The 25580-nt window shown below is 55.8% G+C and overlaps 2 protein-coding genes across 2 annotated transcripts in view; one reads left to right on the plus strand and one right to left on the minus strand.

The window, feature by feature from the left end:
- The window catches only part of Mrpl45 (mitochondrial ribosomal protein L45), a 7179-nt gene extending 789 nt beyond the window's left edge, over positions 1-6390 (plus strand). The window contains exons 2-5 of the mRNA XM_023718104.1: positions 3880-3928; positions 5104-5253; positions 5994-6167; positions 6290-6390. Of these exons, the coding sequence (XP_023573872.1) occupies positions 5107-5253; positions 5994-6167; positions 6290-6376 (408 nt within the window). The 5' untranslated portion in view covers positions 3880-3928; positions 5104-5106 and the 3' untranslated portion in view covers positions 6377-6390. The remainder of the gene's footprint in view (positions 1-3879; positions 3929-5103; positions 5254-5993; positions 6168-6289) is intronic.
- A 4478-nt stretch (positions 6391-10868) lies between these two features.
- Positions 10869-24125, minus strand: Gpr179 (G protein-coupled receptor 179). Its single transcript, XM_004633868.3, has 11 exons — positions 23350-24125; positions 21560-21668; positions 20377-20464; positions 19808-20043; positions 19143-19211; positions 18684-18793; positions 18239-18474; positions 17985-18123; positions 16817-16922; positions 16313-16459; positions 10869-15427 (listed from the first exon to the last, which is right to left on the minus strand). Exons 1-11 carry the CDS (start codon positions 24123-24125, stop codon positions 10931-10933), a joined length of 6513 nt encoding a protein of 2170 aa, XP_004633925.2. The 3' UTR covers positions 10869-10930.
- Positions 24126-25580: the final 1455 nt, after the last annotated feature.

The following is a 25580-nucleotide window of genomic DNA, read 5'->3' on the forward strand; positions in this document are numbered from 1 at the left end:
AGATTTTGTGTCTCCCAAACAAACTTGAAATCACAGACCGAGGGTGATGGTAGTGTGAGGCTGGGAGTCCTCTGGGAGGTGATTGGTTATACAGCTAGGGGCCTCTCAGTTGGAAACAGGGCCTGAAGGAGTTTCCTTACTCCCTCCACCCTTGAGTACACAGCAAGGAGGTGCTATGCATGGCGTACCCGCATGACACCACAGCTGCCAGCAACTATGATTAAAGGATTGTTGTTCTGTCAGCAGAATTCTTGGTAGATACAGAGCCAAGAACCAAGAAGTTGGTTCTTAAATATGTTGTTTCACTGCTCCTGTAGTTTCTTTTATTTGGGGGAGTTGGTAGTGGGAGGTGCCAGGAATTGAACTCAAGGCCTCGAGCTTGCCAGGCAGGCACCATGCTGCTGAGCTATATTGTTGGGCCCCTGTAGTTTCTATCATAAAATTACTGTAATCTTATTAAAGATCTTGTGTATATGATAAGTCAGTTCTCTCGGTGCTTACAAGAACATCTTTTTCCAGTGTGTCTTAGTGTCATTTTATTCCTATTTTTCCTTGTTAGATTTTGTTGAGCATCTTGGATGTATATATTCATTATCTTTCATCAGTTGTGAGGTGTTTTTAGCTGTTCTTGAAATACTTTTCCCACTCCATCCTTGCTTCTTCCGGGACTCCTGTGACGTGTGTGGCACACTTGATGCTGTCCCCCAGGCCCCGTGGGTTCTCTTCACTTTTCTTCTTTTGCATCTTAGTTTGGAGAATTTTAATTGTCTTGCCGACCAGTTCTCCAACCCTGCCTGCCTGCTCAGATCTGCTGTCGAAGCCCTCTAGTACGATGATGGTGAACCTTTTAGAGCTGTCGGTGAGAACAATCAGTCAGCTACAGCACACCAGCCTTCGCTTGCCACCACTGCCCTGGTGCCTTTTTAGGTTACTTATTGTACTTTTCAGCTCTAGGAAGTCTGGTTGCTTTATAAAATGTTTATTTTTTTCTTCTTATTTTCATGTCTTTAATATATTTCATTCATTTTTGGTTTCTTTCACTTCATTAAGCCCACTTAGGGAATTTTTTTTTTTTAAATTTAGGTCAGGGTATACAGAGTCTCACTACGTAGATCAGACTCGTAGAGATTCTCCTGTTTTCAGCCTCCCAAGTGCTGGAATTACAGGCATGTACCACCATTCCCAGCTTCAACAGAGATTTTTCTTTTAAGAGAATTCCAAGCAATCTAGGTTACAAATGTTCCCATTGAACTGGAGCCTTAGCATGCTAGAAACACAAGCTGTACCCCAGAGCCACGTTGTCCACCCCCAGAGCTAGCATTAGTCAGATAACGATTTTTTGTTTGGTTGTTTTTTCAAGTAAGGTCTCACTGTGTGATTCAGATTGGCCTCATATTCACTGTAGAGCCTCGGCTAGCCTCAATGCTTGGGGTCCTCCAGCCTCAGCCTCCAGAGTGCTAGAAGTACACACTTGCTCTACCACCCCGACTGGTGTGTGTGTGTGTGTTTTTTTTAAACAGGGTCTCTTTGTGGCCCAGGCCGATTCAAGTCTACAGTCCTGCCCCAGCCTGTGGGATTACAGGCACGCACTACCATGTCTGGCTAAGTGTGTGTTAAAACGTGTGTACAGATGGACTCTGACAGTGCTTCAGTTTAGGGTTGTTGACTTCACTGTGGTATGTAAGAAGTGCACTTTTGGCAGAAGCTATACTTAAATTTTTCATTGTGACCTTTTCCTTTTCTGCACTACCAGTTGGTAGGCTCTGGCCCTAATATGAATTGCTAAATTAGTATGGTGGTTGTCTAATATGGCTGAAGCCCTTAAAATGACAGCTTATCTTCCCAGAGACCACCTCCCCCCTTTTCCAACTTAGCACAGGGTACAATTTCCTTTTACCTTTCCTGCCACCTCAGGGAAGACCTGAGTCGGCTCCTCAGGTTTTTCTTTTTTTTTTTTTTTTAAATTTTTTTTTATTTTAACATTTTTATTGTGTGTGTGTGTGTGTGTGTGTGTGTGTGTGTGTGTGTGTGTGTGTGTGTGTGTCCAGCTCAGCCCACCAGGGGGCGCGGCTGGCTGGCATGTGGTGCTGGAGGATTGAACCGCGGTCCCTGTGCTTTGCCAAGCTTGTTCCAAGTAGGTGCTTTAGACCACTGAGCCATCTCTCCAGCCCAGGTTTTTCTTTTCTTTTGTTTTTTAATGTATTTGGTACACGGTCTCACTATGCAGGTCGGACTCGTAGTGATTCTCTTGTTTTCAGCCTCCCAAGTGCAGGGATTGCAGGTGCATGCCACCACACCCAGTCTCAGTCACTCATCTCAGTCCCCATCACACCCCCACTGGGGGCTGGGGCTGGCGCTGGCATGGCATGGCACACCGGGGATCAAATCCCAGAGGCTGCACTCTGCCTAAGCAGGCGCTTTAGTCCACTGAGCTCTCTGGCCGGCCCTACCTCAGCTATTTCTAAACATCCTCCTCAAACTCCACCCCTAGCAAAATTCATAAAAGCCCCATCTTTCTTTGTCTCGGCCAGAGGATCTACCTGACCCTTCTACCCTCAATCTTCTCCATTACTTTGGAGTTAATAAAGGCCTCTTTTATCTTTCCTATCTCTTTCCTGCATCTCCAAAAAACCTATCACCAGTCTGCAGGATGAAATTGCCTGGAGACACGGGGCTGTACAGCAGGCCTGTGCTACTGTTTGGCCCAGGACTGAAGGGAAGTGTGGCAGTTAGGAGCAAATGCATCCTCAGCTCCCAGGGTTGCATCCACGTGTGGCTGTAGCCTAAGCCAGCTGCATCCCCAGCACGCTGGCATGCGGCCGGCTCTGCTTTATGCAGCGTTTCAGGGTGTTTGTAGGAGGCGTGGTTGTGCATTAGCGCAGTGCATTATGCTGCAGAAGCAGATGTCTTTTGTTTTTTTATTGTAGGCTCTTCTAAAATAAAATGAACTTGTAATGGAATTTGTTTCTGCTGAAGATTTCTAGGGGAGGATGGTGAAGAGGATGTGTTCATCAGAGGTGCCAGCCGTGGTGGTTGTCACAGCATTTGTCACCTCAGCTTAGTCGAGGATTACAGAGGGAAAAAAGACTGGAATTTTCCGGTTGTGAATAGAGGAGGAAGGCAAGCAGAGCCGCGCAGTAGAGCTGATCCTGACCCTCTCTGTTCTCAGAGCACAGGTTTTTCAAAGGGAATAAAGAGCTAACTGACTGTAAGATACCAAACTGGGGGAAAGTCGGGTGTGTCTGAGAGAAACTTGTGACCCTAAGTTTATTTGAGAGTTCTTAGATAAAAACCCTCTTAAAACTCCCTCTCCGCTGCAGCCTGGCTTACAGTTTGTTTTCATTATGACCAGTAACAAAGATGGCAGCATGGTGGGACTGAGCCAGGAAAGATCAGAGGCTGAGGGGTAAGTGTCAGGTAGGAGTTGAGCCATTGGTAATGCTGGTGCCTGAGCGGAAAGAGGAGATCAGCCTCAGGGTGCTGATACCCTGATACTCAAGCCAAGCAGGAGATGAGGCAGCGTTGATCAGCACATGATTGATCCCCCATTGTTACACTGTGTTCCCCACCCCAGCGTAGTGCATGAATAAGTTTCTAGGCCCAGTGGGGAGTCCTTGCTGTGAAGGGTTTCAGAGAAATTTCTTTCTGCTCCAGAGATGCAAATTAATTTTACTGTGTTGTTAGGTCTCATATATTTCTGGTAAAGTACATTGTTCATCTCTTGTGTCCCTAGAGCTGAGCATATTGTCTGGCTTACTAAAGTAGATACGCAGAAAATGTCTAACAATGAATGGGCTTCTTCCACTTGCAGGGCTATTTTCAGCCTGCGTGAGGGTATCCTCCAGCAGGCTTCCTGACAGCTGTCTCTTTCTCTCCTAGCTCCAACCACAAGCGGCTCCACACCTTGGTCACTGAGCACTGCTTCCCGGTAGGATCCCAGCCTCTGTGGGACGCCTGAGGGCACAGGTGGTAGACATAGCCTGGGGTTTTCCTTAAGAAGAACCCGTTTAAGGCTCAAGCCTAAGTCACATGTTCTCAGTTGAGCAGTGGTGACTTGAGGCAGACTCTGGGAAGGGACGTGGCAGCTGAGGACAGAGAAGGTACCTTCCCTGTGTGGTGGCCTTGAGACCACAGGTAGAACTGAGGTCCAGCCATAGCTCCACATGCAAGTCTTTTATCATAGCAGAAGTTTAGCAGCAGTTGTGAGGCTTGTTACATGGCGATGGGATATGGGGGCTTTGGGGTGTCTTTGGGGGGTGTCTTTTTGAGGCAAGGTCTCGCTATGCAGTTCAGGCTGGCCTTGAGCTCACTTGGTAGTGCAGGCTGGTTTCAAGCTCAATCCTCATGCCTCAGCCTCCTGGGTGCTGGGATTATAGGTGTGTACCACCAAGCCTGATGACCTGGGGACTTTGGGAACCTCCACCAGTAGGGATTTTGTGGTTCCCTTAAAGGTTCAAACATAATTCATTACAAATTCAGCTTCAGTTTCTACCAGTAGGAGTTGAGTTTCTATCAACATCTCCAGGGACAAATCTAGCAAATGTAGTCTTAGCAGCACAGCTTTGTGTCCCTGTAAAATTACCACCTCTGCCTGTGGAAGGGTGTGAGGAAGGGCACACCTAGCGAGCAGTATGTGTGGTGGCTGGTAGGTCACCACATGGTGCCTTGGCACAGGCTGTGATTTGTTTTTTTTTGTTTTTTTTTTAAATATTTATTTATTTTTATTTATTACATTTATTTATTGTGTGTGTGTGTGGCCAGCTCAGCCCACCAGGGGGCGGGTCTGGCTGGCATGTGGTGCTGGGGATTGAACCGTGGTCCCTATGCTTTGCCAAGCTTGTTTCAAGTAGGTGCTTTAGACCACTGAGCCATCTCTCCAGCCCCTGTGATTTGTTTTGACTTGGAGAAGGGATTGCAGGGAGGTGGGCAGGTCTCGAATCAGTAGTGTCCATGAGGTGAGCGTGGCCAGTCACTTAATCACAACTTAAGAACGGGCACAAGAGAGCATCCGCTGGGAAGCACAGCCTCAGTCTGAGAACCGAGGGCAGGGAGGGCAGGGGTGGGAGCACTGTGCGCCCCAGTGACTTTGTTTGCTCACCTCAGGACATGGTCTGGGACCTCAGGTACAAGACTGTCCGCTGGAGCTTCGTGGAGTCTTTGGAGCCAGCCCAAGTGGTTCAGGCTCGCTGCTCCAGCATGGTGAGCCAGGGCAGCCTGTTTGGCCAGGTCACAGTGCGCATGCACTCGAGGCAGGTAGGCTCGTTATGGCGGCTGATTCGGGGTTGTGGGTTTGGCTGTTTTGTTCCTGGGGTGCTGGGGATTGAAGCCAGGGCCTGGTGGGATAAAGGCAGCTGCTGCCTCATGAGCTACACCCCGGCCCCAGCACTGTAGCTTGTAAGGAAGGTTCCTGGTGATCTTCCTGGCTTGTCCTATAGGACCTGTTGGTGTTCTCCTGCCCTAGTGGTTGGTCAGTTTTGTGTTCAGAATTGAAGCATAATTTGTTCACAAAATGGTTGTGTGTTAAAAACAGAAAGCCAGGGCTGGTGAGATGGTTCAGTGGTCTAAGGCACCTACTTGGAACAAGCTTAGCAAAGCACAAGGGACCACGGTTCAATCCCCCAGCACCACAGGCCAGCCAGCCGCGCCCCCTGGTGGGCTGAGCTGGCCACACACACACACACACACACACACACACACACAAATAAATAAAGTTCTTTTAAAAAAAACAAAACAGAAAGCCAGGGGCCGGGAGATGGCTCAGTGGAATAAGCGCTTCCCTGGCAAGCATAAGGACTTGAGTTCAATCCCTCGTTCTGCCAAAAACAAAAACAAAAAAACCCACAAAAAGCCAGGGCCAGGGAGATGGCTCAGTGGAATAAGCGCTTCCCTGGCAAGCGCAAGGGCCTGAGTTCAATCCCTGCTTCAGCAAAAAAAAAAAAAAAAGCCAGCAGAAACAAGAAGCTTAAGAGCTGGCTTGGCTTCTGTCCCTGCAGACTCTGGCTATCTACGATCGGTTTGGCCGGTTGATGTATGGGCAGGAAGATGTGCCCAAGGACGTCCTCGAGTATGTGGTGTTTGAGAGACACCTGACAGATCCCTATGGGGGCTGGAGGATGCATGCCAAGATCGTTCCCCCGTGGGCGCCCCCAAAGCAGCCCATCCTTAAGGTGAGGCAGGATGTGGGGTGGCCTCCTGAGCTGTGCTTCTTGGGCTCCACCTAGTGGAGAGAGGGGATGGTGCACACCAGGAGCTGGGGCTGGGTGGATAGTAATGGCTCCTGCTCTTTCAGACGGTGATGATTCCCGGCCCCCAGCCGCAGCCAGGGGAGAACCAAGAAGAGGCCCCTGGAGAGGCTCCCAGCCCTCACCTAGCTTGATGGGAGGATGAAATGTGAGTGGCGAGGCTGCTGGAGGCCACCTGTTGTCCCCCCCCTCAGGAGTCTTCTTGGCCAACTTGTCATTGCCCTGGCTCAGGCTGGGCCCAGAGGTGGCTGAGGTGCACAGGGTTGGTCCGTCTCTGTTTTTTTTTGTGTTTTTCGGACAGGGTCTCACTATGCAGTACAGGCTAGCCTGAGCTCACTTCGTAGCCCGTGCTGGCCTCATACAGTAATCCTCCTGCCTCAACCTCCCAGGTGCCGGGATTATAGGCATGCACTCCCATGCCCACCTAGCCCCTCTGTCTGTTTACACTGTGACCAGTTTCTGAGTCCAGGTGAAGGGCTGGATGCCGAGGAGAACGAACACCTGTACCAGTTTTTTATTTTTGTTTTTGTTTTGGTACTGAGGACCTTGTACTTGCCAGGCAGGGGCTTATGCCACTGAATTGTCTCCCTGGCCCAGCTGTACCAGTGTGATTTCTCATGCAGACTGGGAGCAGACCCGCAGCATTCCCTGTCTAGTCAGGGATTAGAACCTGAAATAAAATGCCATCAAGTGGTGGGTTTTGTTCATACTGCCAGTTCAGGAGGAGGGAAGACCAGCCTTCAGATTGCAGAAGTGAAAGGCCTCGCGGTTGGCAGTGTGATTTCCAGAAGTCCAGGTCTGGAGAAGAATCAGTGTCTATAAAATAGGGCAGCACTCAAGAGTGTGTCTTCTCATACCCGGCCTTACTGAACCGGCATTTACATTTTCTAGAAGAATAAATGCAAAGAAAGAATTTATTCCTCAGCCTTTGGCTCGTGTTGTCCTTCACTGCTTCCTGTGTGCCCTCTGGAAACTTGGAAGGAGGCAGGAGAAAGGAGCGTTGACACATTTGGGAAACTGGTCAGCTGTTCTTCCAGCCCTGTGGGGAGGGCAAGCCCCAGAGGATGGCCCTGTGGGGAGCGGGCAGCCCGGCCCTTCTCACGCCTTCCAGCTGATGGGACTGCCCAGAGGCTCTGGGCTTCAGGTCTGCTCTCCTGTGTCACCTGAGGAAAAACAGGAAATCACTCTCCCTGGCAACATGTTGGGCTCGTGGCATTGTTCCTTTCATTTCTCTAGTGCAGGCCCTCTTGTAAACACAGGACCATAGCTGGGCAGAGGTAGGAGGATCGTTGCAAGTTTGAGACCAGCTTGGGTTACAAAGTGAGCTCAAGGCCAGCCCGAACTATTTAGCGAGACCCTGTCTCCCAAGGACAGAACAAAACAGCGCCTTGCCCAAGCTAAGACAAAGGCTCTCAGGTTCAGTGCCGGCCTGGGCAATATAGGAAAACCATGTCTCAGAAATATAACTGGGTAAGACTTCTGGTGGAGTACTTTCCTAACGTGTGTGAGGCCTTGGGTTCCAGCTCCAGCACCCCAAAAACAATAATAAAAAAAATTCCAACATTTTAACTTTGATATTTTTTTCTTTTTATTTTAAACTGGGAATTGGATTCAAGACCTTGCTCTTGCTGGGCAGGTGCTGTGCTGCCGAGCTACATTCCTGGCCTCATACTTACTTTTTTAAGGCTCGAGTTTTGTTTTAGGAGTCTGTTGGGGGCTCAGAACCCAGGGCTGCACCCATGGCATGTGGGGCAAGCACCACTGAGCCACCTCCCTACCCCAAGCCTGTCACTTCACATAGGGAGTCATCTCTTCTACCCCTGCATTAAGCGTGAGGCCCCAAGAAATGAATCAGATCAAAAATAAATAGCCTAGGGCTGGTGAGATGGCTCAGTGGTCTAAAGCACCTACTTAGAACAAGCTTAGCAGAGCACAGGGACCGCGGTTCAATCCCCCAGCACCACATGCCAGCCAGCCCCGCCCCCTGGTGGGCTGAGCTGGCCACACACACACACACACACATACACATAAATAAATAATTAAAAAGTAAATAAATAGCCTAACTCTATAATCTTGCTGAAGCGACCATTTCAGCAGCGCATCAGCTAGATGAGGTGGAGCTGTGTGTGCGCGGGCAGAGGCAGCATGGGTGGGCTGAGTCCAGGCAGCCACTCTGACGCTACTGAGGCTCAGCCCTTCTGGCTTAGAATGTGCATCCATGCACGGCATTAGTGTGGGGGCTGTGGGCACATCCTATTTGCCTGAGCCCTGGATTAAGGCAGAAGTGCTTTGCAACCGGCCAGGAGGGTGAGGAGCAAGGGGAGGTAATCTGGCAGGGAGAGAGGCAGGGGAACCAAAGGCATACTTAGTAGGCAGCCCTCAACGCTGATTTCTCTTATGTGAAAATTCTGCTTCAAAGGCGCTGTCTCGGCCATTGTCCTGGATGGGTTTGGGGTCGAGACAGTGCTAAACAGCGGCTGAGCGTGTGTTGCCACCGGGCCAGAGGATAAGTGCACTTTTCATTTCCTCTGGGGATCAAATCCCGCTGAGCAAATGGCCCCAGATGTGAAGGGCTGGCTGGGAAGCCTAGACAGAGCTCGTTTGCAGTGTTAGCTACCCCTCTGGGCAGTAGCAGACACACAGCCAGAGCCCCCGAAGTACCACAGCCAGTGTTGTAACCCTGCGCTTTAAAGCCAGAACTGTTCTTACTCTGTTGTCTGTGTTGGAAAAGACCAGGCGTGGTCACACACACCTGGCCCAGTCCTTGAGAGGTTGAGACAACATTTCTGTGAGTTTGAGGCCAGCCTGGGCTACATCCTATCTCAAAAAACCAAAATAAAAGAAAAATAGCCTGGGGGCTGAAGATCTACTAGTTCAGTGGCTTGCTGGCAAGTGGAAGGTCCTGCGTTTATTCCTGGTACCACCAAAATAAAAACAAACACTCACCCGCCTAGCATGGTGGCACGTGCTTCTAATCCTAGCACTTGGGAGGCTGAGGCAGGAGGGTCCCTGAGCGTTCAAAGCCAATTTGAACTGCACAGCAAGACTGTCTCAAAAGACCAAAGAAAGGGCCAGGGAGATAGCTCAGCGGTATAAGTGCGTCCTGCCCGGCAAGTGCAAGGTCCTGAGTTTAATCCCTGGTCCTCAAAAAAAAATTGTGAATAAACCAGAGCCAATGGCAGCAGTCCAGAGAAAACATTCTTTATTCCTTCACCCCTATACTTCGTGTCGCGAGTCACTGTGTGGGTGCCCGCTCTCCCCAGGTGGACCATACCCAACGGGACTGTTCTGCCAGAGCCCACTCTGGCTCAGCAGTGGTGGGGCTAAGTGGGCAGAGGTCAGAGGTGGAAGCTGTGTCAGTCAGCTCTTGAATCCCACTGTTAGGGCAGCTGTGCCCTCACAGGAGGAAGGCCACCTCCACCCTGTGCCCCTTAGCAGAGTGGGGCGCTGTCCTACCTCTGGGGGAGGCCCTGCGGCCACAGAGCGCCTGCACTCCTGGTCTGCCCGATGTGTGGGGCCTCCAGGTTCCTGCCATCTCTGCTCTGTTAGCCTCCTGCCTCCCCACCTCTCCGGCCACCTCCAGGACTTGGTGGGCATCTCTCTCCCTGCTTTCCTTTGGTTGGAGTGTCTAATCCTGCAGTTGCCTAACTACCCGTGCTGTCAGAGAGAGAGGAAGCTGCTGCCTAGGAGAGGGGTTTGTGTTTACCTCCTATCCCACCCTTCCCTGCACACTCTGGCCTGCCCCGGAGCTGTGCTCTTTGAGGGCAGAGGCAGTCAGGCATGAGCTGTAAGAGGTCCTGCTGGGGAGGAGGCCGACACAGCTGGCTGTCCCCAGAGTGTGGCCTGCTGCACTGACAGCATGGGAAGGTCAGGAGGAGGGGAAGGTGCCGGAGAAGGGTAAAAAGCTAGTGGGAGGCCCGCAGAGGACGCTGGAAAGCTGCCCTGTCTTCTCCACGCCATCCCAGTGTCTTTCAGAGACCGGGACATCAGGACCTGCCTGTCCGTTGCAGTCTAACCCAGGTGTGAAGAGCAACAAAGCAGAAACAGATTCAGGGCCAGAAGCCTCTCTTTCCTTGAGGCTTTTCAGGCAGTGACTTTGCGTCCTTTAGTTTTCCTCCATTTATCTTTCCACTGGAACTAAGTAGCTTCTTGATAAGCTTTGGTGGAGACTTCGTCTCCCGCTGGGTTGCCAGTCTTGGCGTTGCCTGTGCCTGTGTGGCTGGCTGCCTCAGCTGCGCTCCTCATGTTGACCACCAACTGGACCTCCCTGCTCCTTCCTGGCCGAGCAGCCTTAGGAGTGCGTCCATGCCCAGGGGCTCCCCAAGTGCTCCATCTGGCCGGCGGGAGCGGCCTGAGAGGAGGGTTGGGCTTTTGCTTTCTTGAGCAGGAGGAACAGTTAGAGTTTAACAAGAGGGTAGGACTTCCCTTGGGTTGTTTTTTTTTTTTTTTTTTTTTGGCAGAACCAGCGATTGAACTCAGGCCCTTGAGCTTGCCAGGCAAACGCTTATTCTACTGAGCTAACTCCCTGGCCCATCCCTTGGGGTTTAAGCCGCAACCTTTTTGCTAGTTTTTTAGTCAGGTGAACATCTGGCTTCCCGGGGAGGGGAAGTGGCCAAATGTCTGAATGCTAGGACGTGGGAGGGACCTCAGCTCCTGAGGGCTGGCTCTGACCTTACCTCAATGAGCTGTCACTCGCAGTCCCAAGGATAAGCAGGTGATGGGCTAAAAGTGTACTCTTGAGATTCCAAGGCCACTTGTCCTTGGTCCTCAGCTAAGGGAGAAGACTTCTGAGCCTCAGCTTCTTGGAGACCAAGCTCGGGGGTGACACTGGTCCTTGGCCCTGAAGGTCCCTGCCCTTCTCTGACACCTTCCTGGGAGCTGGCAGAACTGGCCGCCTTGCTCCCCTTGGTCCCCTCAGGGTGGGAGCTCTTGCTTTCCGGAATGAAGCTAACCGGGAGGCATAGTGACTTCTCAGAAGCTGGGGGGATATTCTCTGGCTGAGTCGTTGCTGAAGCCAAGGGCCCAGGTTCCTTGCATGAGGCTTGAGTTCCTTCCCACGGCCAGATGTCTGCCATGGTGCCCCTTATTTTATTTCCTTCTGGATCTGTAAGCTCCCACTGACAGAGTTCCGCTATATGGGTCCCTATGCTGCCTGCTCTGTGGAGGCTGCCTCTGTTGTGGTCAGTGCCCAGGCCGTCTCCCTGGGGGCCGAGGCCCTCTGACCCTGCACCATCCCCGAGGCCAGCTGTGTCCTGTTCTCCACTGAGTGTCACAGCCGCTTCTGAAAAGTCTCCGTCAGCCCCCGCAGGTCCTGCTTTCTGGAGGAAAGCCTGCCCTTGCCCTTGGGACCCTCCAGCCACCGCCTGTGCCGGGGTCCCTTCCCCTGCTGCCCTTGGACCCAGCTCCCAAGGGCAGACCTCTGCTCTCTTGGTGGAGGGCTCCTCTTCCACATCCCACGGACACACTTCTGCCACCTGGGCCCCCGTGCAGCCTGCAGCCTCTGAAGCACTAGCGACCCGTGGGAACAGGCTATAACCATCTGGACCGTCCCCAAGATGCACAGCCTCTGGCTTCCTGCAGCCCATTATCTTGGGCATTTCCCCTTGAGGATCTGGTCTTTCTGGTTCTTTTCCCATCTCCTTTGGGTCTCCCTTTCCATCTTGTCTTGATGCCCCTTTCTTGGGGACTTTCTCCATGGCCTCCCAGGGACAGATTTCAGCATTGGCCCTGCTATCAGCTTTATACACATCCGGGTCCGGAGCCTCCCATGGGCACACGTGGGCAGTGCTGGCCCCAGCACTGGCTTCCGGTTGTGCAGGGCGCTGGCCGGCTGGGTGGGGCAGAGAGCCCTCTGGTGCCATGCTGTCCCTTGGACAGACCGACTGTGGCACCTCACTTGTGCCTCCCCCATCCTCAGCCGTGGGTTCTGCAGCTGGAGCTGATCTCTGGGTCTTGTGTTCCAGAAGGGAGCCTTGTCTCAGTTTCCCCTTCTCTGTTGCTTCCACACTCCTCTCCAAGGACGGGTCTGAGACTTTGGGGACCAGGGCAGATAATTCCCTCAAGTCCTGGTGCTCCCAAGGACAAATAGCTTTCTGCTCTTGGTGTTTTGCCTCCAGTTTTGCTATGCCTGGTCCCAGGGAGGAAAGCCTTCCCTTTTCTAGAGTGCCCTCGCTGTCCCCTGAGGATTTATTCCCCAAAGCTTGCTCTGGTCCCTTCCCCATAGTGCCTTCAGTCACCTCCCAGGGACAGATCTTGGCTTTGTCCCTGGTGGGAGCTTCCTGCGCTTCCCAGGGACACACGTCAGCTGGCTTGCAGCCTGTACGACCAGGATCCTGGAGTTCTGTTCTTGGCCACTCAGCGTCCAGAGTATCCTCACGCTGACAGGAGCCCCCTGGACCCAAGGCCTCCCCCTGCATGGCTGGCCTCCTTGGCATCTGTGTCTCACTGGGCCCGGAACCTGCGCAAGCCTTTCCCGTAGCGTTTGGAGATTTCCTGAGGGCCTCAGCTCCCTGGGCCCTTTCCTCCCCCGTTCCAGCACCCACCTCCCAGGGACAGATCTGTGCCTTCTCAGAGGTCAGTACACCTGCCACATCCCATGGGCAGACCTCCGCAGTCCTACTTCCTGCGCTGCATGACCTCTGGGGAATAACTTGGGGTCTCTCTGAGTCTTGGGAACCAGGCAGTGGGGGTACACTGTTGGGGTCCACATTCTCCCAGGGGCAGACTGCTTCCTGCACTGAAACCTGTGCCTCAGGCTTCTCCCTCCCAGTGACATCTTGGATTTCTGCATTTCCGGGCGTCCTCTTAGCCTTCTGAGAATTGCCTCCTTTAGCTGTCTGTCCCGAAGTCCCATCCTCTGTTCCCTCACTGACCTCCCAGGGACAGACCTCCACTTTCCCAGGGACAGGCGCATCTCCTGACTCCCAGGGGCACACCTCGGCAATGCTGCTGCCTGCGCTCCCCGAGGCCTGGAGAGGGACAGCCGAGGGGCCCCGGAAGTCTGTGCTCTCCCAGGGACACAGAGACTGCAGGTCTCCACCCAGCTTCTGTGCCCTCCAGAAGGCTGCTTTCTTGGGGCCGCCCTGCCCTTCCTGGGGGAACTTCTTCCCTCCTTGGGGAGGTGTCCCCTGGTCCCCTCCATTCACCTCCCAGGGGCACAGCTCTGCCTTGGCAGGCTGAGGGGAGTGAGCCTCTGTGCCAGGGGCCTCCCCCTGAGGCTTCTCCAGCTTCCTCCTATCTACACCACCCTCGGCTCCTGGGTCAGTGCCCTCCCAGGGACACACAGCCTCTGGGCTGCGCACCAGCTTCTCCGTCTTCTTTCTAGCCGTGACAGCTGCCTCTCTGGGCTCTGATTTGCCTGTGGCTGCCCCCCTCCCTTCCTGGGAGTCACTGAGGTGCTGTCCGGATGCTGTTCTCTGGGGTGTTGCTTTGCTGACCTCCCAGGGGCAGATTTGGGCTTTGTTGCCACTGTCCAGCCCACCTGTGTCTGGCTCAGCCACTTCCCAGGGACATGCCTCTGCTACCCTGCTGTCCGCACTGCCCCGAGGCTGTAGGCCACCTTTGGGTGGTTCCCAGCACCCTGCTGGGGCTTCCTTGGCTTGCTCAGTACTTCTGTCCCCCAAAACTTGCCTCAGAGTGGCAAGCCCTATTTTCCCCACTCTCTCAACCTTGTGGTCCCCTGGGCCCTGCGAGATTGTCGGGCCTCTGTCTTCTCGTTCCCTTCCGCTCTCTTGGTGACACACCTGGAGCATCCTGCTGGTGTGCACATTTTGTTGGTTCTGTAGGGACTCCTCATCCTCACAGGGTGCCAGGGCTGCCTGCTTGCGCACCACCTTGGGCCGGCCCAGCCTGGGGGACCAGGGGGCCACAGCCCCAGCTGCTCCCGCAGCCCTATCCTTCTCCATCACAGGGCTGTCCTCGCCTCCCTCCTTCTCCCTGTATGTGCTCCGGGACCGTGTCAGCGCTTTGATGGCCAGGCCCAGGCTGCGCATGGAGCCCTGCTGCATGGGCGTCTTCAGGCTGTGGGATTTGGAGAAGATCTTGGGCCTGTCCTCATCCCCGTCATCCGCTTCACCCTGCAGAGGCCTGTCCTCGGTATCCATCTCACTGTCCCCTGCCACCCTCTTCTCCACCGCCACAGAGAGGGCTCTCCAGAGCTTGGCTCGGGCCGGGGTGGAGGAGTGGCTGCCTTGCTCTAGCCCCGAGACACCCTCCTGGGCCATATTTTCTTTCTTGACTGGCAGTTCCGCATTCTCCCAGGGGCAGATGTAGGTGAGTAAGGTGGGGCTTTGCGGGGCTCGTGGGACCGGTGCCAGGGCAGGGATGGGCACTGGGACCAAGGTGGAGCTGGGAGACAGCATGTGTGGCTCTGCCAGGCAGGCCCCAGACAGGCCCAGGATGGGTGAGGAGACCTGGTGACGGATGGGTGGGTGAGGCAGCCTCCTACCACCCTCGTCGTGGGGCCTCCCGGAGGCCTGAGCGCTGTCCATGCTGCTGCTCTTGGCAGGGGAAGGTGGGGCAGACAGAGGGGCGCCCCGGGCCCGCTCCAGCCTCCTGGCCGACGGCCTCGGCAGTGGGCTGGCTGCAGCAGCCTCAGCCTTCTTGCGCTCCTGCCTCTCCTTGGCCTGCCGATAGGTCTCCTCCAGGTAGGCCTGGCTGGCCGCCAGTAGGGCATGTTCCCTGGTGCCAGCCACAACGCTGAGCGACTTTTGCAGAGAGCTAGGCCTGGCCCGGGGCAGCCGCTCACCCACTGTCAGATTGTGAGCACTGGCTGAGCGGAAGCCGAGGGCAGGCATCCCTGTGGCAGGCTCCCGGACCTCTGGCCTCAAGGCCTTCCTCGACAGGGTCCTCTGCAGTGGCGAGCCCAGGAGGGGCGGCTCCTGCTCCTGGTGCAGGTCATAGGTGCTGTGGGACCCGTGCAGGGCCAGGGATCCCTCAGTGTCCTGGTGGCTGGAGCTTAGAAGCGGGCGGCGGGAGGAACCCGGCAAGCTGTTGCAGCCCAAGGAGCCGGAGTCCCGGGAGTGCTGCCTGGCCAGGGCCTCAGGGAACTCTGCCAGGTATCTCAGGAAGGAGCGGCCCAGCCCCTGGCGTGAGCTGCCCTGCTTCTTGGGCAGATGTGGGTTGTTAGCAGCCATCTCCTTGGTCTTGCGGACCTCCAGCTGGGCGTACAGCTTCTTTAACTCTTCCTGTGGGCAGGCAGGGGAAGCAGGTGAGGTCTATCGCTCCTGTTTATCCCGGGGACCTTGCACAGCGGGCTGTGTCCCTTATGTCCTCCAAAAAAAATCAGAATTCTAGCCAGGGATGGTGGCACATGCCTGTGATCCCAGCACAGCCAGGCTGAGGCAAGAGAATCACCATGAGTCCAGGCCAGCCTAGGCTACGTGGGGAGACGCTGTCCCCAAAAACCAAAAATCTTGTGCCCATATTAATCTCCTTGAGAAGAAAGTAAGAACGAGCCTGCTTATTCTCCATAAGCTCAGGGAGATCTTCCTGCGTCCAAAACCTGCCAGGCTCAGGGAAAGTGGGTCCTGGCGGACAGGTGTGGTAGCACATGCCTGTGATCCCAGCACTTGGGAGGCTGAGGCAGGATGATCACTTCGGGCTGAGGACAACCTGGACTATATGCTACATAGTGAGTTCAAGGCCAGCCTGAGCCACACAGTGAAACCCTGTCTCAATTAATTAATTAGTTAATTAATAAACCTATCAGGGTGTCTGCTCACTGTCTGAACCGCCTGTAGCTGCCCCAGGTCACCAGCATCCTGCTCTGCTGGGGACTGAGGGATTTCTTCTCTCAGCTTGCAGCTGGGCCTCTAACCTGATACATGTCCAGGCCTTCAGGCTCGGGATCCCAGGGCTCAGGGGTCCTTGGAGGGGGGGTTGGATGTGGCTTCATTCAGAGTCAGGGTGCACTTTAGGGTGGTGAGGGAAGGGAAAGGACCTAAGTGCAAGGGAAAACCAGAGTCTGGGGACCTGCAGTGGCATTCAGCCCAGTGGGTGGCAGGGAAAATGTGTCCTCTCTGCCCAGGCCTTGAGTGCTGGTACCAGAAGCATGGGGGGGGCATGCCTACCCGAATGTCCCCGGGGTCCAGACTGCGCTCACTCCAGACTGAGGCGATGCTGCTGTCCAGGTAGGAGCCCGAGCACTGCAGGTCTAGCTCATCCTCATACACCTCCTCCAAGATGGCCTCGTGGGGTGGCACCCCTGGCTTCTGGAACTGACCAGGGCAGTGTGCGGGTGACATGGCTCACCATGGCTCCCCGTCTGTACCTAGTCTCCCTTTCCTCTTCTCTGATTTGGAAATCCAGGGTCTGAGGGTTTTACCACCCACCCTCCTGCCCTTCTCCGCGTGACCCAACCTTCTCTTTCCAGTCCTTAGCCCTGTCCTTTAGCTCCCACGCCTGTCCCTGTCACTGCTTCCAAGCATATCTGCACAACGCACTAGCCTTCCAGACAGGACGGGGGCAGGGCATAGCTCCCCACAGTCCTTAGCTGGGCTCCTTTGCCCCCAGCACCTTCTGTCAGCCTCGCTCTGACCTAGGGGGTGCTGCTTCCAGGGCCGAGAAGCCCTCACCTTAGGGATGAAGATCAGGGCCAGTGTGGCGGTGACCGTGCTGTGGGTGTGGAAGAAGAAGAGCAGGAGGGTCCAGTCCGGATGCAGGGACGGGGCCAGCAGGAACCTGGAGCCAGGCAGGAGGCACTGATCACCCAACCCTGAGCCCTGCCCCTCTGGGGTGGAGGCGCTGCCCCAAGGTTCAGGTCAGCACCCCCCTCCCAGAAGCCTGCCAGGCTACCCCAGGCTCCACAACTCCCTGAGCATTCCCTGTGGGCTTGTCTGTCTGCACCACAGGACCAGGTCCCCACGGATGCACAGCTGGCTGAGGATCCACTGGCTAGGGGATAAGGAAAACAGCAGGGAGAAGGGAGGCTGTGGAAGGCAGACCCTGTACAGGGTGGCTTACAGGACCCCCCAACAGGAAGGGGCTGCTCGGAAGCAGCTGATAACATCCATCAACAGATAACTGGATAGAGAAAAGTTGTTATTTATATACAGTGGAGTACTACTGTGCCCTAAAGAAGGATAAGCTTGTCTTTCATAGTAAAACAGATATACCTGGAGACCACAAAGTGAAATAAATCAGAAACACAAACTCCAATATCACACGGTTTCTCTTATATGAGTAACAAAAAAAAAAAGATAAATGATAAGAAATAGGGAACTAGAGTTTTTGCAAGGCGGAAAGGGACTAAGAGGAGGAGGGAGGGGGGAAGGAGAGGAGGAGGGGACGTAAAAAGAATTAAAATGTGTTGTGTGTGCTGGGGAGATGGCTCAGTGGAATAAGCGCTTCCTTGGCAAGTGCAATGGCCTGGGTTCAATCCAGAAAAAAAAAAAGTTTATGCAGCGCTCTCCAGAAGCTATGTAAATACTATGTACGGCAGACATGTTAATAAAAATGTTTAAAACTTTTGTTTCCTTTGTCTGAGAGGAGTGTCTTGCTGTGTGGTTCTGGCTGGCCTGGAATTCGCAGTGACCTGCCTCAGCCTCCCACATGCTGGGATGACAGATGTATGCCACCACACTAGGCTAGAAGTTTAAAAACGTAAAAGAGACTTGGGGGGCGGGTTGGGAGTGGGGCTTGCTTCCAGGTCCTGTCACCTGGTGGGGCGCGGGGCGGGGTTGTGGGAAGGTGAGCGGTGAGCGGGCACCGGGCTGGGCGAGCCGGGGCGGCGCCTGTGCTCACCGGGCTGTGTGGAAGGCGGCGGAGAGCAGCAGCTCGTTGTGCAGGGCGATGCTCACGTAGCGCGGCTCGTGGAAGGCCGAGGGCACCGCGCGGGTGGCGTAGCACAGGAAGCTGCCCCAGCACAGCAGCAGCAGCTCCGCTGGGGACAGAGGGCGGCAGGCAGGGACCTCAGCGTTCTGTCACCCCCATACCGAGGGCCCTGGCCCAAGCCGTGACAACCAGGGCCAAGGGACCCGGAGGGCTGAGCGGCTCACCCACGACCATGACATGGTCCCAGCGGTCATGGTGGCAGAGGTAGAAGTGGCGGCCGGCGGGAGTGTGGCCTCGGGTCACCAGAGGCGTGAGCTGGCCTCGCTCCAGGACGCCCGCCGTCCACACAGCCAGGAAGCCCAGGACGAAGAGCAGGAGCAGCGCCAGGCGCCGCAGCAGCGCCCCGCTGCCCAGGTGTGCGCCGCGCTGGGCCGCGCGGGACAGAAAGAGCTGGAGCACTCTGCAGGGCCCGGGAGCACGGAGCAGGGGGAGGGGTGCAGAGCCACGTGTTGTCCTGTCCTCAGGTCCGTGCCCCAGCTCCCTGACCCGGAAGTGGCCCAGCCGGGAAGACGCGGGCAATGGGCGGGCGGGGTTGGAGGTACAGGGGCTGAAGACTCCCTCACGCCGATGAGCTTGGGGTGTCAGGGCAAGGTCTGCCCCTGGCCCTACCTATAAAGCTTGAGTATTATGGTCCCGTAGACAATGGCAAAACCCAGCAGCCGGACCCAGCGAAGAGCGATGCAGCGGAAGACACTAGGCTTGAAGTACAGGATGAAGACCTGGGGGGAGGGGCCGGGAGAGCTGCTCCACTGGGCCCGAGCAGTGAAAAGGCAGAACACACCCCCTCGTCCCCAGCTCCTCGCCCCCACCCCCACAGCCCTGGTCGGACGCAGAGGTGCAGGTCCAGCGGGACAGGGGGTTCTAATCCCACATCGTGTGGCAGCTCCCAGAGCACTTGGAAGCCTGGAGCAGTCTGGCTCTGGAGCATGCTGTACCCTCTAGCCGTTGCTGGGTGCAAGGAATGGCCGCTCCGCTGAGGCTAAGGAGAAGGGTTCTGGGCTTTGCAGGAGGCCAGGGTGCGGCTCTGGGGGATTCCGGCATGTGGCCAGCTGCTGGCCACAGACTCACGGGGAAGTAGAGAAGTAGGGATCCGAAAAGGATGGCTTCTAGCAGGACGACTCCAGATGCCCGGATCCTCTGCGGCCCAGGGAGAAGGGGCGGTGAGCAGGCACGGAGGGGACAGCACCTAGACTGGGCACTGGAGGCTCTTGGGCCTTGGAGTCGGCTGGAACACCTGTTCCACCCTTCCGCCCACCTGGCTCCCAGTTGCGCTGGTGCTGAGCATGCCCAACGCAAGGCCTTGCACAGCACCTCGCCGGCCCGTGCCTTCCCCTGCCTTCCCAGCGCCACCTGGGGCTCCAATCAGAGGCCACCAGAGCAGGGAAGGACCTTCTGGATTCCTCCAGGCTCTGGGCAGGCGGGCCTGTTCTGCACGGGACACCCTGCCCCTGCCCAGTAAACATCCAGACAGCCAGGCTCAGTGGTGCACACTGTGACCCCCTGCACACTGGGAGGCAGAGGCGGGAGAGGTGCAAGTTTGAGGTCAGCATGCACCACCAAGCTTGTGATTAGATGCTTTCTGGACTCAGACACCTGCCTGATATTGCATAATGAGTGAGGTTTAGAGTCGTTTGACACCCAGCCCTGCCCTCCCAAGTTAGTCCTGGCCTTGGGTAGGTCAGGTCTCCACTGAGGTGGGCCGTGTGAGCAGGAAAGAGGTGGGCCCAGCTTGCCTTGCTCCAGCGGCAGCGGTAGGAGACTAGCATGCTCAGGAAGACGACCCACATGCAGCAGGCCTGGCAGGCCAGCACCGCGGCCCGCAATGCCAGGGCCTCCTGCACCAGGCATGGCGTGGCATCCATGCAGCTGGTGCAACCCTCGGGACACGGCTGGCACTGCAGCAGCCTCTCCGCGCTGCCTTGTGGGGACCTGAACGGTCCGGTGGGCTGTGCAGCACCCTCCTCTAGTCCTATAAAGAACAAGGTGAGCGCAGAGGGGATGTGGCTGGGGCTCCTGAGTCCCAGCCTTCTGCTCTGACAGCTCTCCCTGCGAGGGAGTGGGTAACCCCAGGAGGGTGGGGAGCAGCAGGAGGAGATGCTCAGGCGTAACTGGCAGCACGCCCCATGGGTGAGCTCCGTCTCAGAAGGCAGACACCCCAAAACAGCCCTACTGATGCCCACTGCTTGTCTCAACCTTCTGTCCTTCCCCACCTGGAATTTCCTTCCGGATCTCCCCTAAACTGCCTTCTTCCATGGGTCTTCCCTCCCCGCAAGCCCACCTGGTCCTCACGGCACTCACTTACCCCCAGAGCCACTTGGCCCAAAGAATCCTGGTCGGCAGCGACAGAGATATTGGCCGAGGACAAAACCCCGACCTTCCAGGGGGACACACTGTATGGAACAAGAAGGTGCACATTTATACTGCACCTTTCTCAGAGGAGCTGGGGGTCCATCCACTCCCTACCCATGGCTCCCAAGGCTACATTGGGGGCCCCCACCAGAAGCCTTCCCTAGTGTCTGGGGAGTTTTTCCCCTCCAGAAACCTCACCCCCCAAAACACACTGTTGTCCCTTCCCAAGGAGACTCAAGCAGAGTCCAGGATAGTCAGCATCTTGTTCAGATGGGCAGTAACAGCGACACACAAGTCTCATTTCCCAGGGCCCAGCTGCGGAGAGGCCCAGGTTCCAGGCAGGCAGGAGCAGCAGTCTCTGCGCCCAGGCATCTTTCAGGGCTTGTGTCCTGCTTCAAAGGCTGCCCCCCCCACCCCAGGGGAATGAAAAGGCCCCCATTGAGGTGCATCTGCCTCTCTCTGGCTTTGGTGCAGGACTGCTTGCTTCAGCCCTAAAGACAGGCTAACGCCAGGCTGGTGGGGCTTGAAGGCTGGGCCTTTATTCCACTTCCACCCATTGATGTTTGCCCAGCAGGGGCAGAGCAGGCCTCCAAGATGGGCAGGGAGGATGAGCACGCAGCCTGGCTGGGACCACACACCAGTGGGCAAGGGATGGGCTTAACCAGAGGCAGCCCCTGACCTCATTCCAACAGCAGGCTTAGCGTGTTGCTTATGAAATCGAGGCCAAGCTTCCTATATCCCGGGCTACTTTGCTTCGCCCTGATCTGGCTGCATCTGCACAATCAAGCGAAAATGGACCCGGGGAAGACGAATGTGTGTCTGGGTTAAAAAATGAACTATCAGGCATGGCGGTACACTCCTGTCATCCCTGCACTGGGGGGCTGGGGTAGGAGGGTCACCAGGCCAGCCTGGGCCATATAGCAAGGTACTACCTCCAAAAAAAAAGTGGCCCTGGGAAGGGACCTGGGGCACTAACTATCTGCAGATAGAGCAGAGGTTGTGAGTGGCCTTTCACCTCTGCGGGTCACTAGGGTTTGCCCGGAAACCTGAGAGCCTGGTGGCTTTGTGGCTGCTCCAGGGCTGGGTGGTGCCAGTGACAGGGAAGGGGAGCCCGACCCACCTGGTCCCCTCCTCACCTGGGTGCTGTTGAGGTCACACAGGTGTGTGTTAGAGAACCAGCCGGGGCCGCTGGCACACTGGTTGATGTCCACAGCCTGGATGTCCAAGTCCATCTGCACCTGTCCCCTGGGGCAGGGAATCGGCAATCAGGGCCATAGCAAGGGATGCCAAAATGGCCCTGGGCACCAGACTTTTCCAGTGCTAATAGCTCTGTCACTGTGGCAACTGTTCCCCTCCCCTAGGTCCTCAGCTCCATCTCTCGCTTTTTTTTTTTTTGGCAGAACCAGGGATTGAACTCAGGCCCTTGTGCTTGCCAGGGAAGCACTTATTCTACTGAGCCACCTCCCCGGCCCCCTCCTCGCTTCTTAACATCCTTCTCAATATCAAAAAATGATAGATCATTTTCTGTTTCTGTAATGGGCAGAGGGAGGGAATGTGTCAAGACACGCAGGAGCCCGGGCTCTGCTGATCTGTCTGGGGGTATTTTCACACTTCCCATTGTGCGTGCACATGCATACACACACACACACACACACACACACACACACACACCTCATACTCACTGCCACTTATGCTGGTCAAGCCAGGTCTGAACTTGTCACAGCCCAGGAGGGAAGGAATGGGGACCCAAGCCCAGCTCTGGGTTGCATAGGGAGAGAGCTGGCAAGGCCTGACAGCTTCCTGGCTGCTAGGAACCGAGTGGAAGAGCCCAACTGTAGAGCACTCTGTAGGACTGCGTGCCCATGCTGCGCCCCCTGAGCACAGGGCTCCCAGCCTCTGCTTGAGTGGAGCGGCACCAGTTATTGGAGGAGCATCGTAGGTCTCTGGGTCAGCACAGGCAGCACAGTAGCACTTGCCAGATGCAGGAATAAGGCGCTGAGAATGGCTCTAGGGAGCAAATTGTGGTGGGCCACACCTGTAATCCCAGTGCTTGGGAGGCTGAGGCAGGAGGATCTCTGCAAATTTGAGGCCAGCCTGGGCTACACAGTGAGTTCAAGGCCAGCCTGAAGTACAGAGCAAGACCTTGTCTCCAAAAACAGTATCTGGGCCAGGGAGATAGCTCAGTGGTCTAAGTACCTTCTTGGCAAGTTCAAGGACCCAGGTTTGATCCCTGTTACTGCATGCTGCACCAGCCCTGTGCTGTGCCAGCCACTGAAACTGGGCATGGTGGTGCATGCCTGCAACCCCGGCATTGGGTGATTTTTTTTTTTTTTTGTGGAACCGGGGATTGAACTCAGGCCCTTGTGCTTGCCAGCAAAGTGCTTATTCCACTGAGCCATCTCCCCAGCCCCCAACCTCAGCATTGGGGAGGCTGAGACAGGAGGATCACTATAAGTCCAAGCTGCATAGTAAGACCCTGTACCTGTACTAAATAAATAAATAAATCTTTTTTTTTTTTTTAAATATCAGAAGGGATGATGTTAGGACTAACCCAGCCTACTCTTGAACAGTAAGGGCATTAATTCCAAGCTCCCAGTACCAGGTTTACCCTGGGGAGTGTCCACCTGGCTCCCCCAAGAACACTGGTACACAGGTTGTCACTGTCATCTGAGCAAGCCCTCTCCCACCTCTTGCGTTCATGCCATAGACCTGAGGACCAAGACCGGTGCCCCCCTGTGCCATCACATCTGTGCACACCCACACGTGTGCCTGTGTGGAGACGCATGCCAACATGTGTGCATCCGCTTCACACGTGTGTGCTCAGGACATTCTTTATGCCCCGCTCAGTGCGTGCTGATGGATTAATCCCTACACGCCATGTATACCTCTCTGTAGGCTCCCAAAAAGCTGTGAGGTCCTGACTTACCTGACTTCTGGGCTGAGGTCGGGCTTGAGTCCATAGAAAGTGGCAGAGAGTGTGACCAGCCAACCAGGACGGAGCCGGCCCTCTTGGCAATCCAGGAAGGGAGGGGACAGCCTGACCTGCTGAATGTCCCCCACATATCCGTCCCCCTGGGGCCACTTGGGGCTGTCTAGGCTCCGCAGGTCATTGGTCAACACTCGCTTCTGCAGGCCACCACCGTCCAAGTCTCCGGCCGGGCTCTCCTCCCGCACCCTGCTCCCGGACAAGTCCTGCAGGAGGGTCTCCGCTCCCATCCTGGTGGCCTGCAGGGCCAGCGGCAGGTGGCTAGCCCCCGGTGGGGGGTTAAAAGTCAGCAAAGCCCGATAGGCCCTGGGGTCACCCTCAGCCACACTGCGAACCAGAGCCTGGTACCATTCCACGTCCTCCTCCACGCTGGACTCTCGGATGTCGTTGGCCTGCAGCAGCATGTTGAGGAAGTTGGCAGCCTGGGCCAGGGTGCCCACTGCCCGCTGGAGCGCCATGGGGGGCCCTTGCATGGCCTCCGCCCTGAGAGCCTGGTAGTGCTCACTGCAGTTCACACCCACCAGCCGGTGGGCGTCCCCGGAGTAGAGGAAGGCTAGGGCCGCCTCGGGCCCCTGGGGGGGCACCCACGCAGGCACCAGGGTGGGCTCCGCTCCGCCGGGGAGCAGGGGCAGGGAGCGGGGTAGCCTCGGTGCCCCCAGAGCCCAGCCGCAGAGGAGCCAGCAGCCTAGCAGCCCCCACGCGCCCCTGACGCCCATACTGGGTGCAGCTCCCAGGGGATTTGGGGTGCAGGGGAGCCCGGTGCTGCGGTCTAGAACTGGCTGCTCACGCCTCTCAGCTCTCTCTCGCCATTGCCGTCTCGCAGGCTTTCTCCCCTCTAGCCTCATCCTCATCTGGCAGCTTCTGGCCGCAGGTGTGCGGGCCCTGGCTCTCCTCTTCAGCGTGGCCCCCCCTTAATCCGAACCAGCACTCCTGCCCGCTCCACCCACATCTGTCCTGAGAGGAGGGAGGGAGGGAGGGATGTGTCCTGCTACCCTCCCCCTCCTTCTGCCCTTTGCTCCAGACTGAGAGATGGGCAAATCCCAGCTGGGCGCCGTAGCAATGCCACTTGAGCGCTGCACCCCTCTGCCCCCTCAGCTTCCTGGCAGATGCGTTAAGGGTGCCAAGCTGCACCCCAGCACCAAGCTGCTCATCTGGGATTTGAGACCAGGATGCTGAGGGTGGAAAAGCGAGCCTAATGTCACCAGACTCAGGCTGGGGGCAGTTTACAAAGTGCTCCACCTGGCCATCATCTCAGATAATCCTAGTTCCAACCCCGGACGGTGTATGGTCTTGTTCCCATTCCACAGCTGTGGAGCCCGCGACTCAGAGCCCACCAAGATGATGCAGTTGTTCACTTTGAGACTCAGACATAAAGTTCTGCCTCCCCTACTCTGCCTAATTAAGCCACTGTCATCCTCAGGGAATTATAACATCCTGCCACCTGCCAGGTGTGGTAGAGCTGGCGCCTGTCATCCCAGCACTTGGAAGGCTGAGGCAGGGGGATCGCTGAGTTCATGGCAAGGCCCTGTCTCTAATAATACTAATACTACTATACTACTACTAATGATGTGCCTTTATTTTATTTTTGGCGGAACTGGGGATTGAACTCAGGCCCTGTGCTTACCAGGCAAGTGCTTATTCTACTGAGCTATCTCCCCTGCTCCCCGGCCCCCTATAATGTCCCTTTAAAGAGGAGTAAATCAGGACCCACTTCCCTCAGCCCACATTGTTGTTCAGCTCCTCCCAGACCACTCTGGGGACCCAGGTTCCCCCAGCACACATCTCACAGGCGCCACAGCTGTGGATTTGGAGTGGGCAACGTCCCCTCCACTCTCCCACCTGTACTCTATCACCTGAAGCCCACCTTGTCCTTTGATATAAGGGAAGGATGATCTCCCAACCTGACCTGGACGAGTTCGTGTTCTCTAAAATTGAAGAATGAATTTTAGAAACAAACGGAGGTTATGAGCAGAATATATTTATTGAGGGAAAGAAAGCTCCTGTCCAAGAGAGGGACAGGAGGAGACCCCGAGCAGGTTGTCCCCTGGAAGCTGTCTCTTCCAGGGACTTTTATAGAGGAAAACCATGCAGTGAGGCAGGTCTAAGGTGGCGGAGAAGACATGGGAACTCGCTCAGGTGGGCACGAGGAAGGACAAAGCTGCGGTCGACCA

This window comes from Octodon degus, unplaced genomic scaffold (assembly GCF_000260255.1).
Source record: "Octodon degus isolate 3935 unplaced genomic scaffold, OctDeg1.0 scaffold00056, whole genome shotgun sequence".
In the NCBI taxonomy this organism is placed as follows: Eukaryota; Metazoa; Chordata; class Mammalia; order Rodentia; family Octodontidae; genus Octodon; species Octodon degus.

Excerpts from the sequence above, each read along its gene's own strand:
- Gpr179 (XM_004633868.3), bottom strand. The coding sequence starts at position 24,125 with ATGGGCGTCAGGGGCGCGTGGGGGCTGCTAGGCTGCTGGCTCCTCTGC. Across the intron at positions 21,669-23,349 it reads GACCTCAGCCCAGAAGTCAG|GGGACAGGTGCAGATGGACT; the intron begins GTAAGTCAGGAC and ends TCCCTGCCCCAG. Across the intron at positions 20,044-20,376 it reads TGGGCCAAGTGGCTCTGGGG|GACTAGAGGAGGGTGCTGCA; the intron begins GTAAGTGAGTGC and ends TGTTCTTTATAG.